This window comes from Palaemon carinicauda, chromosome 1, assembly GCF_036898095.1.
Source record: "Palaemon carinicauda isolate YSFRI2023 chromosome 1, ASM3689809v2, whole genome shotgun sequence".
Taxonomy (NCBI): domain Eukaryota; kingdom Metazoa; phylum Arthropoda; class Malacostraca; order Decapoda; family Palaemonidae; genus Palaemon; species Palaemon carinicauda.
Window position 1 is genome coordinate 229,817,945 of NC_090725.1, and position 13,911 is coordinate 229,831,855.

Consider the following 13,911-nt stretch of genomic DNA (forward strand, 5'->3'; position numbering starts at 1 on the left):
GAAAAATACTAGTGCCAATATTTGGCATTCCAAAATGATCAGAAATTCAATTGCCCACAAGAAAATATTGACGAAATTGCAAAAATATTAATCCATTCTCTCTGCTATCAACGCGATAGTAATTTTCCCTGTACTGTAATGATTCAAAGCATGCTATGCTGAGGAAGTATTTTACTGGAATTTAGCCCCAAACACGTGTATTGATAATGATCCTCGCGCTCTTGCTTGATGATCCGGTCGATGCAAGTCATAGCCGAGCTTTCATGTCGGAATCAATATGTAGACTAAAAGAAACAAGACGTTACAGGTGTAATTTACTGGAGTAATTTGGACTACGAATAGTAAGGCAGTATTTTATCTTTTGCAAAATAAAGTGGTTATAATGTGTGTTTTCTTTTTTTTATAAATCACTAGTCGCTATTTCTGATTCCTGAATCCTTTGTAGTGTAAAAAATGCGAAACTGTCCTATCACTGTAGGTCGGACCTATTACCTAGGGTACTAGACACCAGTCTTGTGTTGTCCTATCTATCCATAACATTGGAGAAGTCATAATTTTATGTCATGGAAAGTCATGATAATTATTGTAGTGATTTCCAGGTATCATAGGGACGAGGGGATACAAAATAAATAATTTAATCATTATTTAAAAGGAAGAATCACATTTTACAAGGTCAGTCTTTAATGATATCGAGATTTATAATGGAGACAAAAAAAAAATATATTTTTAACAAACCAGCAAATGTTTCCCCAAGATAAAGTTTGTTCATGAAATTTGATTTAGAGGTGTCTCTTGGTAATAATTTAGGTTACAACTAGTATAAAGACATTGGCGTAAGTGAGTGAGTGTTCCATGGAGAAGTTGTCAAGGTATTTACTGTAGACCTCACTTTGCCATTTAGAATGACATCTTTCTCGAATAGAATAAAAGAAAATCTTGTCAAGAAATATACAAGATTATTCCTGTTTTGATTTATTATGCTGCTCAATTTGGAATGCATATCTGGATTTTTTCACGAAGATCTACACTTGGCTCCGCAAAGAAAGGATTAAATCTTTCAAGCAAGAATCTACTTTAATTTTTAGAAATACACAAATATCATATGATGCGGCTTTCTTTGATAGTTATATTTTGTAGCAGTCTATCGTAGCCGATAACAGCACTTTGAGATTACTAATGGAAAATAAGGAACAATGTATTTTACCCAACGAAATGATTAAGCTTAGATAAATGAATGCTTGGGCCAAGGTTTGAACTCAAAGTTGGCCGAGCCGACCAACATCAGACTGCGAAGAAAGACCTGGATGATCTTACAGGCGACCTTGCTGTTTAGTCTATACGAAAGTCTCTTGGGACAGAAAAATATCCAGTTCTCTTAAATGGATGTCTATTATTTACTGTTGTACTTGTTTTCTTTTGTGATTTAGTGTGTTTACATGTAAAACAATTTTAGATCCTCATAAAATACAATTTAAGTGGGAGGTAAGAAGTTCCTTTCTAAGGGAGATTAGAACCATGTAAGGCTGTTTGAGATGGCATAGCTAATTCATTTGAAAATTATTGTTGAACAGATGTCAAAAAAAAAAAAAAATAAAAAAAAAAATAAAAAAGATTTTATTATGATTCTGCGTAAACGGGTGCCAAGAAAATCCTTTCTCAGGAAGGGAAACAGTTTTTTTAATTTACAAAATTCCTTAAAATTTCCATTTATGAGGAGAGTCAATGACTGTCTGAATTACATTTGTTGAACGTTCTTTGGATCGAAGATTTACTTGGTGGTCTTATAGATAATAATTTGATTTGAGTCAGAGTCGATTGAATGATAGGAAAAAATAGTTTCTGACTTGAAATTAGACTTGTGTTTTCACATGTGAAATACCTATGATTGAACTTTCAATTTAGCTACTAATTTAGCTAGCAGCGTGACATATTTGACATTAATAAGTTTAATAGAAATATGCAAAGATTTTGAATTTTTTAGATCGGATAAAGATAAAATACTATATATTTTTATGATAGAAAGCGTAAAAAATATGATACTCTCGATTAAGATGAGTTAGAGAAATGTGATATTTCATGAGAGAGAGAGAGAGAGAGAGAGAGAGAGAGAGAGAGAGAGAGCGTGTTTGTAATTTCAATAGTACCGAATTAACGTTTAATCCCAAGCATTTGCTCTTACCAGATCAAGTGGCACTTGTTGAATGGGTGCGAGTATGGTAGGGAGGGCTGGATGAGCGATGAGTGGAGTGGGTGTCGTAGCTGGAGTGGAGACCGGAGTGGAATTGGGCGTGCCGGACGTCGGAGTGGGCGTGGGAGTGGTTCTCTCTTGCTTCACGGGCGTACACACCCTCACAACTCCACCCTCCGCCGTCCAGATGTCAGGCACACAACACAGTTCTGGAAAAGGAACGATAGCTTTGGGTTAAGGGAAAACCATCCTATTATCTTTATATCCATCTATTTATAACACACACACACACATACATACATATATATATATATATATATAATATGTATATATATATATATATATATATATATCACAAACATTATATATATATATATATATATATATAAATATTGAGAGAGAGAGAGAGAGAGAGAGAGAGAGAGAGAGAGAGAGAGAGAGAGAGAGAGAGAGAGAGAGAGAGAGAGAGATGGTAGGTATCGTTGACGTCTTCATCTGCAAAGCTAAGTGTATTTGAATAGGTGTTAAATAATCAGTGTTAAGGAAGAGAGATTCTTTCATGAAATCAAGTATAGATTGAAGACTTATTAGGGTATGTTTCATGAGTTTTGTTTAGAAAGAAATGAGAAGTGGGTTGCAAACAACACACAGCAAAAAGTCGTCTGATGTAGTTTTTTTTTTTTTATACGTCGAATGAAAATGAATCGCTGTGTCCAATAGAGAAAAGGTCGGTATAATGATATTGTACAAATTACTAAGTAAAATTTCCTTTTGATTTCAGTCAATTTTGGTTTTTTGACGGAATTAGGACTTGCTAATCAATAAGATAAACAGAAAAATTGAAATGCCCACAGGAAAAAAAAAATGTAAATATGAAAGTAACGAGAATGGTATTATAATTTTAGCTGCTCTTCAATGATGTACTAGGATATTTCTCTTCATAAGTTATTAACATACTTTCATGTACATTCGCGTAGCAAGAGTTGAAGTACGAATCAGTCTAATTTCTGGGCTGAGAAATATTCAATCGAATTTTTTTTTATTTTGCTCTCTCTCTCTCTCTCTCTCTCTCTCTCTCTCTCTCTCTCTCTCTCTCTCTCTCTCTCTCTCTCTGTTACGCACACATTTTCAGAAATTATGGTCCTAAATTATTGTTTGTTCGACGTTCTCTAGGTTTTATGAGTTGTATCACTCTGACTCTTGGGAATTATGATAGGTTCAAGTTGCATTTGTATTGGTTGGACCGTAAAGTTTAAATGCTTTATATAGCTTGAATATAATAGGTTATCGTTACTCATATATATACTGTATATATATATATATATATATATATATATATAGTATATCTACAAATATATTACATATATTATATATGTATATATACATAACCATTATTTACATTATATATATATATATATATATATATATAATGTATATATATATATATGTATATATATGTATATATATATATATATATGTGTGTGTGTGTGTATATATTTAACATGCGTATATATGTAAATGCTACTTGTTGATGAACAAATGGTGTGATAATTTGGGTACATAATTTTTCAAAGGGATGGATTAATGATATTTTTAAAGCTGGGAATGCAGGGTACATAATCTTCCGAGATATAGCTCATCTGATGTTTATGTTTTGTCAATTCTTAAATATCATATCTAACTTTCCGAAATGTTAGAGAAACAATTGCATTTCGTGAAATAAATTGAAACATGGTTGGTGATTGATATCAAGTACGTACTATTTAACACAATTTTTATCCAACGCACTTTAATTCGTTTGAGATGAGTATCTGGGCTTCTACAATCGACTCTTCTTTGTGGAAGAGTAAAAAAGGGGCTGGAGACTGGTCATTGACCTCTCGCAGTTTGGGAAAAGTCAAAAGGGGACTTGAGACGATCATTGACCTCTCGCAGTCTGGAAAGTGGGTATTGACCTCTTGTAGTTTGGGAAAAATCAAAAGGGGTCTTTTGACAGTCATTGACCTATTGCAGTTTGGTAAAAGTCACAAGAGGTCTGGAGACTGCTCATTCGCCCCTCACAATTTAGTGAAAGTCAAAAGAGGTTTGGAGACTGCTCATTCTCCTCTTGCAGTTTGGGAAAAGTCAAAAGGGGACTGGAAATCGGCCATAGAACTCTTGCAGTTTAGGAAAAGTCAAAAGGAGGCTGGAGACCGGCCATTAACGTCTCACAGTTTGGGAAAAGTCAAAAGGGGCTGGAGACCGTCCATTGACCTCTCGCAGTTTGTTAAAAGTCAAAAGGGGGCTGGAGACTGGCTATTGACATTTTGCTATTTGGGAAAAGTCAAAAGGGGGCTCGAGACTGGCCATTGACATCTCTTAGTTAGGGAAAAGTCAAAAAGGGGCTGGAAGACCGGCCATTGACCTTTTGTAGTTTGGAAAAAGTCAAGAGGAGGCTAGAGGACTGGCCATTGACGTCTTGCAGTTTAGAAAAGTTGAAAAGGGGCTAGAGACTGGTCATTGACCTCTCGCAGTTTGGGAAAAGTCCAAAGGGAGCTGTAGACCGGTCATTGACCTTTCTTAGTTTGGGAACAGTGAAAAGTGGTCTGGAAACCGGTCATTGACCTCTCTTTGTTTGGGAAAAGTTAAAAGGGGGCTGGAGATCGGCTATTGACCTATTGCAGTTAGTGAAAAGTCATTGATCTCTCTTAGTTTAGGAAAAGTTAAAAGGGGCTGGAGACTGGTCATTGACTTTTCTTATTTTGGGAAAAGTCAAAAGGGGGCTGGAGACCGGCCATTGACCTCTCGCAGTTTGGGAAAAGTTAAAAGGGGCTAGAGACTGGTCATTGACCTTTCCCATTTTGGGAAAAGTCCAAAGGGGGCTGTAGACTGGTCATTGACGTCTCGCAGTTTGGGAAAAGTCAAAAGTGGGCTGGAGACCGGCTATTGACCTCTTGCAGTTTGGGAAAAGTTTAAAGGGGGCTAGAGACCGGTCATTGACCTCTCGCAGTTCGGGAAAAGTTAAGAGGGGGCTGGAGACCGGTCATTGATCTCTCTTAGTTTAGGAAAAGTTAAAAGGGGCCTAGAGACTGGGCATTGACCTCTCTTATTTTGGGAAAAGTCAAAAGGGGGCTGGTGGTCGGTTATTGACCTCTCGCAGTTTGGGAAAAGTTAAAGGGGGCTAGAGACCGGTCATTTATTGCACTTAGTTTTGGAAAAGTCAAAAGGGGGCTGGAGACCAGCCATTGACCTCTCTCAGTTTGGGAAAAGTTAAAAGGGGGCTGGAGACCAGCCATTGACCTCTCGCAGTTTGGGAAAAGCCAAAAGGGGCCTGGAGACCGTTCATTGACTTCTCTTAGTTTGGGAAAAGTTAAAAGGGGTCTGAAGACTGGCTATTGACCTCTTGGAGTTTGGGAAAAGTCAAAAGGGGCTGGAGACCGGTCATTGACCTCTCTTTGTGTGGGAAAACTTAAAAGGGGGCTGGAGACCAGCCATTGACATCTTGCAGTTTGGGAAAAGTCAAAAGGGGTCTGGGGACTGGCCATTGACGTCTCGCAGTTTGGGAAAAGTCAAAAGCGGGCTGGAGACCGGCCATTGACGTCTCGCAGTTTGGGAAAAGTCAAAAGCGGGCTGGAGACCGGCCATTGACCTTTTGCAGTTTGGGAAAAGTCAAAAGGGGGCTGGAGACCGGCCATTGACGTCTCGCAGTTTGGGAAAAGTCCAAAGGGGCTGGAGACCGGCCAATGACCTCTTGCAGTTTGGGCAAAGTCAAAAGGGTGCTGGAGACTGGCCATTGACCTCTTGCAGTTTAGGAAAAGTCAAAAGGGTGCTGGAGACCGGCCATTGACCTCTTGTAGTCTGGGAAAAGTCAAAAGGGAGCTGGAGACCGGCCATTGACCTTTTGCAGTTTGGGAAAAGTCAAAAGGGGCTGGAGACCGGCCATTGACCTCTTGCAGTTTGGGAAAAGTCAAAAGGGACTGGAGACCGGCCATTGACCTCTTGCAGTTTGGGAAAAGTCAAAAGGGTGCTGGAGACCGGCCATTGACCTCTTGCAGTTTGGGAAAAGTCAAAAGGGTACTGGAGACCGGCCATTGACCTCTTGCAGTTTGGGAAAAGTCAAAAGGGGCTGGAGACCGGCCATTGACCTCTTGCAGTTTGGGAAAAGTCGAAAGGGGCTGGAGACCGGCCATTGACCTCTTGCAGTTTGGGAAAAGTCGAAAGTGGGGCTGGAGACCGGCCATTGACCTCTCGCAGTTTGGTAAAAGTCGAAAGGGGGCTGGAGACCGGCCATTGACCTGTCGCAGTTTGGAAAAGTCGAAAGGGGGCTGGAGACCGGCCATTGACCTCTTGCAGTTTGGGAAAAGTCAAAATGGGGCTGGAGACTGGCCATTGACCTCTTGTAGTTTGGGAAAAGTCAAAAGGGGCTGGAGACCGGCCATTGACGTCTCGTAGTTTAGGGAAAAGTCAAAAGGGGCTGGAGACCGGCCATTGACGTCTCGCAGTTTGGGAAAGTCAAAAGGGGCTGGAGACCGGCCATTGACCTCTTGCAGTTTGGGAAAAGTCAAAAGGGTGCTGGAGACCGGCCATTGTCCTCTTGCAGTTAGGGAAAAGTCAAAAGGGGCTGGAGACCGGCCATTGACCTTTTGCAGTTTGTGAAAATTCAAAAGGGGGCTGGTGACCCTCCATTAACCTTTTGGAGTTTGGGAAAAACCAACTTGGGCCTGGAGATCGGTCATCACCTCTTGCTGTTTGGTAAAAGTTAAAAGGTGCTAGAGACCGGTCATTGACCTCTCTTAATTAGGGAAAAGTTAAGAGGGGGCTGGAGACCGGCCATTGAGCTCTCGGAGTTTGAGAAAAGTCAAAAGTGGGCTGTAGATCGGTGACCTATTGCAGTTTGGCCATTTTATAATAATACCTATTTTTTTAAATGTATATTTCAAATTTAAATTTGGTTTTTCTTAAGAAGTTTTCAGAATGTTTTTTGTTCTCGTATAGGTAATTGTGTATGATATTTAAGGGAACGTTAATATTAGATAATGAAAGATTTTGTCGAATTTCTCAACCAACTATAGAATTTTATAAATTAATCAGTATTGCTATTCTTTTTATATAAATATTTATTGAACCCACAGATTGATTTAGGTAATTAGAATAAAGCGAGAATTATTCCTGGGAATTTTGTGCAAGATGATTTGGAAGATCACTTAATTGGTTTAACAATTTATCTAATTAATGTACTTATGAACTAAAGGGGTGGGAATTATAAGACAATAATTCTTAGGTCAAGAAGATTCATATTATTCATATTCTAGCATATATCGCATATGTCTTCAAGACATGAATTTATAGAAAGGGCATTTAGTTAAATGTCAGGTAGATATACTTTATATTTGGTTGTTAGTACTGTGAAGAATTACTTTAGATGGAGTAGCAATTGTGGTTTTCTTATCAACTGCATTAGCTAATATTTTCCTTTGTCATTATAGGAAATTAAACGGTAGGCTTAACTCAATAAAATACAAAACACCATAAACGGAATTTTACTATTGAAATGAAACAATAAAGTAAGTTCTCTTTTTTAGATTCATTAGTTTCCAGATTGAACAATGATTTTAATTTACAGAAAGCCATCTTAGGGTTCGGGAGAATTTTTGCCTTGGATGGTCCAAGAATTTTTTTTATTGATAATAGTTACACGATTTTTCCTAACTTTTGACTAACTGGTACTCATGCAGTATTTCAAAATGAATAATTGTTTATAAGAATTTCTTTGATGAGAGGGATTTTACAGAACAGTTTTTATTTGTAAGCCAAGAGCATTTTTAGTTAATCATGACCGTATATAAATTACTACTTAGAGTAAAGTAACATCACCGCATAATGCTATCCATAAGTAACAAAATATATTTTTTAAAGAAATATTTATTTCTGTCATCACTAGTATTTTCTGAAAACACCTCCCAATTAGTGATTTTGTACATCAGCCACATTATCAAAGTCATAAACAATTACGATCATACATATCATGAATTATGAATCGTATACATTCGTGATTGTGTACATTGCCAATTAGAGAATTTTGGCTCCCTTTGATAAAGTATTAGAAGCTTGTTTTCTTTTTATGCAACGTGTTAAAGAACACAGGTAATCAACTTTTATATATACCGATGGCTCCAAATCTGATGCTGGCGTTGGATTTGGAGTATGTAGTAGTTCTTTTAACTGTAGAGGTGCCCTTCCTCCAATATCTTCCATATTTACTGCTGAATTATATGGCATACTAACTGCTATTGAGAAAATAGTGTTAAAAGAGGAGGGCAATTTTACCATATACTGTATAGTGATTCAAGAAGTGTCCTTCATGCTTTAGAAGATTTTAATTCTTGTAACCCTTTAGTTTTAAAGATTTTAGAGTGGCTTTTAATTATTGGCCTAAAAGGTATAACAGTTCGATTTTGCTGGGTTCCGGCACACGTAGGTGTGTCTGGAAATGAAGAGGCAGATTCACTGGCAAAGAGTGCTACAGCCGAGATGCTACCAAGAAGGTATCTCATTCTCTGTAATGATTTTTTTTACCAGCAATTAAGAATTCTATTTATAACAATTGGCAACAGAATTGTGATAGTTTAACCGAAAATATGATGAGAGAAATTGCGATTATTATGTCCCCTTGAAGGTATAATGGTATGTCCCGGAAATGGGAGGCTACTCTTTGTCGTCTCCGCATTGGTCACACTCGGATGACGCACGAGTTTCTGCTGTCTGGCCAACACCAGCCGTATTGCGACGTCTGTTTGATACCTTGACAGTGAGGCATTTGTTGACAATGTCCCACTTATAGCACAGAAAGAAATAGATATCTGTTTAAGGCTCGGGGTGAGGATGGTAGGTTCATCCTTGCCAAGATCCTTGGACATGATGTGTCGTACAATGCTAGTGGCATTTTTAAATTAGTATCAGAAGCAGGTCTTCTTAATGCTATTTAACTTTTATAACATATTTACTTTTCTAGTTTTAATTGAATATTCTTTCAATCTTTATTTATAATAAACGATATCGGCGTCAATGACCTTCAATGTCAGGATGCCAGAGAACTTCAAATCATTCATTCATTCATTGTTGAAATATTCTAGATTCCACGATAATGCTTAACAATAAGCGATCATTGCCATGATAGCTGTAATATTAATTCATTTTTCAACAAGGTCAATTTTTTCTTACAGATAACATTAGTACCGTTCCTAAGGAGTTTTAGTAGCATTGAAAAGAATGAATTGTTTATATATATATGTACAGTATATATATATATATATATATATATATATATATATATATATATATATATATATATATATATATATATATATATATATATATATATATATATATATATTTATATATATATATATATTTATATGTATATATATATATATTTATATATATATATATATATATATATATATATATATATATATATATATATATATATATATATATATATATATATATATATATATATATATATATATATATATATATATATATATACATATATATATATAGTATAAGTCTTTAAGACGTACTTCGTAATCATAATTCGTATTCTTATTTACTCCAGGACGTGAAAAAATAATTCTTTGTAACGCAGTTTTTAAGACGACGGCTGCAACATAATAAGTTGGATGTTTTAGATATTTTCGTTATTATTATCATTATTGTTTTTGTTATTATCATTTTACGTACTAGAAAAATAATAAAATCAATTTAATTTCTTCCACCTTTCGATGTTACACGTAAAATTTGAGGAAATTGGGCGAGAAAATCATTTTATTATTATTAATGTTACTATTGTTAATTGCACTGTTAAATTTCAGTCCCCTTTGTTTTCATTGGGAAGATATTTTTATCAAGAGGGAAAATTTAATTAAAGTCGCAAAGCATCTTTGGAATATTGCTCGAAATAATCAATCTATATCAAATTATATATTAATTTTGTAATGAAAAAATATAATTCCTGAATTTTGTGTTATTCGCCATTTGATCGCATTTCTCCAAATAATGTTGGATTCATTATTCGTCATTTTTTTTTTTTTTAAATGTAATCCTAAAGTAATCTTTAACTTGTGTTCCTCCAAAGCTGTAATAACTCCCTTATGGAGATAGAACACTGAATAGAAAAAAAATTCGTTCTTTGTCATTATTTGAAGCTTTCAGTTATACAAAATGCGTTAAAAGAGTATATCCCTTCAGTACAAAGTCCACGAAATGCGTAATCCAATAACTAGTACTTCATATTTATGCAATGTTGTCGTATATTTCTTTGCAACCCTCTGTGTCCGTTGTATATTTATGGCTTCTCCTATTATACTATATTTATATGCCGCCCTTGCTGAAACCTTCCTCTCCTCCCATGTCAATAAATCATTTCAGGTGACAAGGGGATTTCTGTGAAGGCACAAAGGCTCTCCTTCACAAGTCAGGCGACCGTCTTCAACGAATACCTTCAAGTTCCTCCGCAGGGTTTTGTTTTTAGACGGATAAAGTTACGCCCTTGGAGCATTACGCACTGCGTACTCTGGGTTCGTGTTCATATGAGTCTTTTTGAGTTGTAAGCTTTTGTGCAGTTGAGTTATGGTTTCTTGTGAATGTTGCCAATTTCTTCGTCTTTGTTTCGTTTTTCAGTTCTTAATTGGAATTATTTGTTTAATACTTTATTCACCAAAATTTTCCTCAATTCCTCTTTCACTTTTCTTCATTCAAGTTCTGTAAGGAATTCCTCTTCATATTTTCTCAAAGACATAATTTCTCTATTTTCAATTAACCCACTGACTTTATCACAAAGTTCTCTTTTTCTTTGTCCCCCAGTAAATTTTTTCCCAAATCCGCTATATCGTTTTCCTAGATTTTATTTGTGGATTTTTTTTTCAAGAACATTAAGTCACAACTTTATTTTTCCACTAACAAATTAGATGTGAAAATAAGACAACGACGCAATTTTATGTTTAGCTTTAGTACCTTTTACGTTTAACTAATTTTCCCTTTCATTGAAAACTTTATCATTGTTTTCACTAAGAATTATTAGTAAGTCCTTTTTTCAAATTACTAAGAAAGACATATCGTCAGATTTTTCTGCTTAACTAATAAGTCTATAGTTTTCCTTTTCTCTTGAACGTTTCATTGTAAGTTCACTATAACTGCCTCTCTCAAAAGAATATTTTCTCTAATACTTTTACTTCATCCTAATCCCCCCAAACAAAAGTAATATAAGATATAATTGAAAATATTTTATTCTTGTATCTTTTCCTTATTTAATGTTTAATCCATTTCCTGTGTTCCCATTTTTCTTTTAGTTCCCATTTTTGCAAGTACCTTTCCCCTCCCCCATCCCCAGTTAAAAAGGAAATAAAAGTAAAATAAATAAACACCGTTAAAGCGAGTATTCTGATCGTTCACAGACCGTGTAACCGATAGTAACGTTTAGCTCCATTGGAAGATTTGCTGTCGCGCTGTTTTCGCAATTAAGACTCGACCATTAAGCTGGAATTGCCAGCGATTAATTAACACCTAATCTATTCTAGGAGAAGCGATATGCGGTTGCACTCTAAATGAATGCCGAGGTCGACGGAATTAGTCAAAGGTATGGTGAGAAAGGCCTAAAGCAGGTTACCGATTATAAACAGTTGTTTATTTGTGGTTTTTAACTCTTGTTGTCTACATGCCTATGCATTATCGTATGTGGATATCAAACATTGCAGGAATAATGTGTGTGTGTCTGTGCGTGCGTATCCTTACTGACTCACTCTTTACTTGTAATCGATCGGTTTATTAAAGACTATCTTTGGATGAATATTTAAAGGTTTGAAGATCACACATGAATGGCAGAAGCAAGGGACAGGTCAATGTCCTAGTGACTGACCATATTTACATATGATCAGCGACCAAACCCCCTCTCCATCAAGCTGGGAAAAGGAAGGGCTAGGGCTAGGCAATAGCTCTTGATGACTCAGTAGGTAGATGGTGAGGCTTTAGGGCCTTTAGGCACTACTAGATAGCTTGAGCGGGTCCCGAACTCCCCTCCAACTGATTCCCAGGCAGGAAAGATTCCAATAGGCTAGTGGCTGTGGTGGCCTGGTGGTAGTGTCCTTGCCTGGGGATTGCCAAACTGGGGTTCGACTCCAGCACAAACTCGTTAGTTCTTTTGGTCGCTGCATCCTCACTATTCTTGTGAGATGAAGATAGGGAGTTTTGGGGAGCCTATAGGTCTATCTTCTGAGTCATCAGCAGTTATTGTCTGTCCCTCCTTGGTCCTAGCTTGGATGGAGAGGAGGCTTGGGTGCTGATCATACGTAATATGGTCAGTCTCTAGGGGATTATCCTGCTTGATAGGGCAATGTCACTGTCGTTTGATTTTGTCATTCATGTACGGCGTTCAAACCTTTAAACCACAACCCCTCACACAAATTTTTTGGGGTGAATGTAAATTAGTTCGTTGCGACAAGCGCTCTTATTACTTGTCAAATCGATTTTCTTCAAGGAGAATATGTTGTTAGTCTTTATATGAAATACGATTATATGAAGCTTGTTTTATGATTTACGAATTTAGTTTAGTGTCACTTTGCCAGGAGTGAAGCCGATTGGGAAGCAAACACGGTTGAGATAAGTCTTCATGGTAAGCTAAGGCTATGGAAGTCTGAGGGCGGTTGCAGGTGGGAAATGGCCCCCTCTCAGTATGTAAGTAAGTAAGGATACGGCTCCTAGGTTAGGAATAGGTGGTGTTATTGAGTTTGTTTCCTATTTTAAAATGTGCCTTTTCAGTCATAACTTGAAATTTTTCACCCGATCTGTACCAACTAACTACAAGGGCCCCCTTTTTAAACTTAAGGAATGAATAAGGATCTCTCAGACCAATACAAGATATAAATAAGTTCTATACTCTTGGTGTAAAAAATTATTTTGGCCATGTGCAGTGCATCCAGATTTTACATGTGAAAATACGTATTTTCTAAGTGAATATTTCACGTTGGGACACCAGGTTAAGGTGGTGATACAGAAGAGTTGGGAGTTTTCTAGCTTTAGTTTGCTCTATGTCGTGGATTAATTCCAGTAATCCAAATTAAGTCTCTCTCTCTCTCTCTCTCTCTCTCTCTCTCTCTCTCTCTCTCTCTCTCTCTCTCGAACTCCATGTGTAATTTATCATGGTAATACCCGGAAGCATATTTGATTTTCAGGGACACCTGTTAAAGATATATTACAAGTGACGGATGTGATGGAAAGATGTTTTCGTTTTTTTTTTTTTTTTTCATTGCTGTTGTTTTTTCCAGTAGTGTTCAGCTACTCTAGGCGTTAATGGATTGTCAAGTTTTATAGCGGCCAAATTACTTTCTGTCGGTTGGTCGATGCTATATTGTTGGAAATTGACGCTAAAAGAAATATTACAGCGCGAACTTAATTCCATGGTCATTTTTTTTTATTAATATATATTCTGCATTGGTCTTTACGCCCTCCTCCTTAATGTGTGATTATGGCAATTTTTTATGCAGATATACCTGAAAAGTTATTTCATTACTGCATTAAACTAAAGTATCATGGAAAAAATATGAATGTTATTTTGTTTCATTTTACGTATTAAAACGGGCTATTATTGTCTTAAAATATGTGATAACGCCATTTTTTAAGCAGTTTTTCAGATTAGTAATACTTATTTTTTGTAATGATTAAATCTTCATATATCGTGAATATAAATG

General features: G+C 36.4%; 1 protein-coding gene and 1 long non-coding RNA gene across 2 annotated transcripts in view; one reads left to right on the forward strand and one right to left on the reverse strand.

Moving 5' to 3' along the window:
* Positions 1 to 13,911, forward strand: part of LOC137654236 (uncharacterized) — a 344,104-nt gene that overhangs the window by 154,693 nt on the left and 175,500 nt on the right. The gene's annotated exons all lie outside the window — the stretch shown is intronic.
* LOC137654206 (protein tramtrack, alpha isoform-like) overlaps positions 1 to 13,911 on the reverse strand; it is a 236,722-nt gene that overhangs the window by 10,492 nt on the left and 212,319 nt on the right. Inside the window, exon 6 of the mRNA XM_068387864.1 lies at positions 2,180 to 2,397. Within this exon, the coding sequence (XP_068243965.1) occupies positions 2,180 to 2,397 (218 nt within the window). The remainder of the gene's footprint in view (positions 1 to 2,179; positions 2,398 to 13,911) is intronic.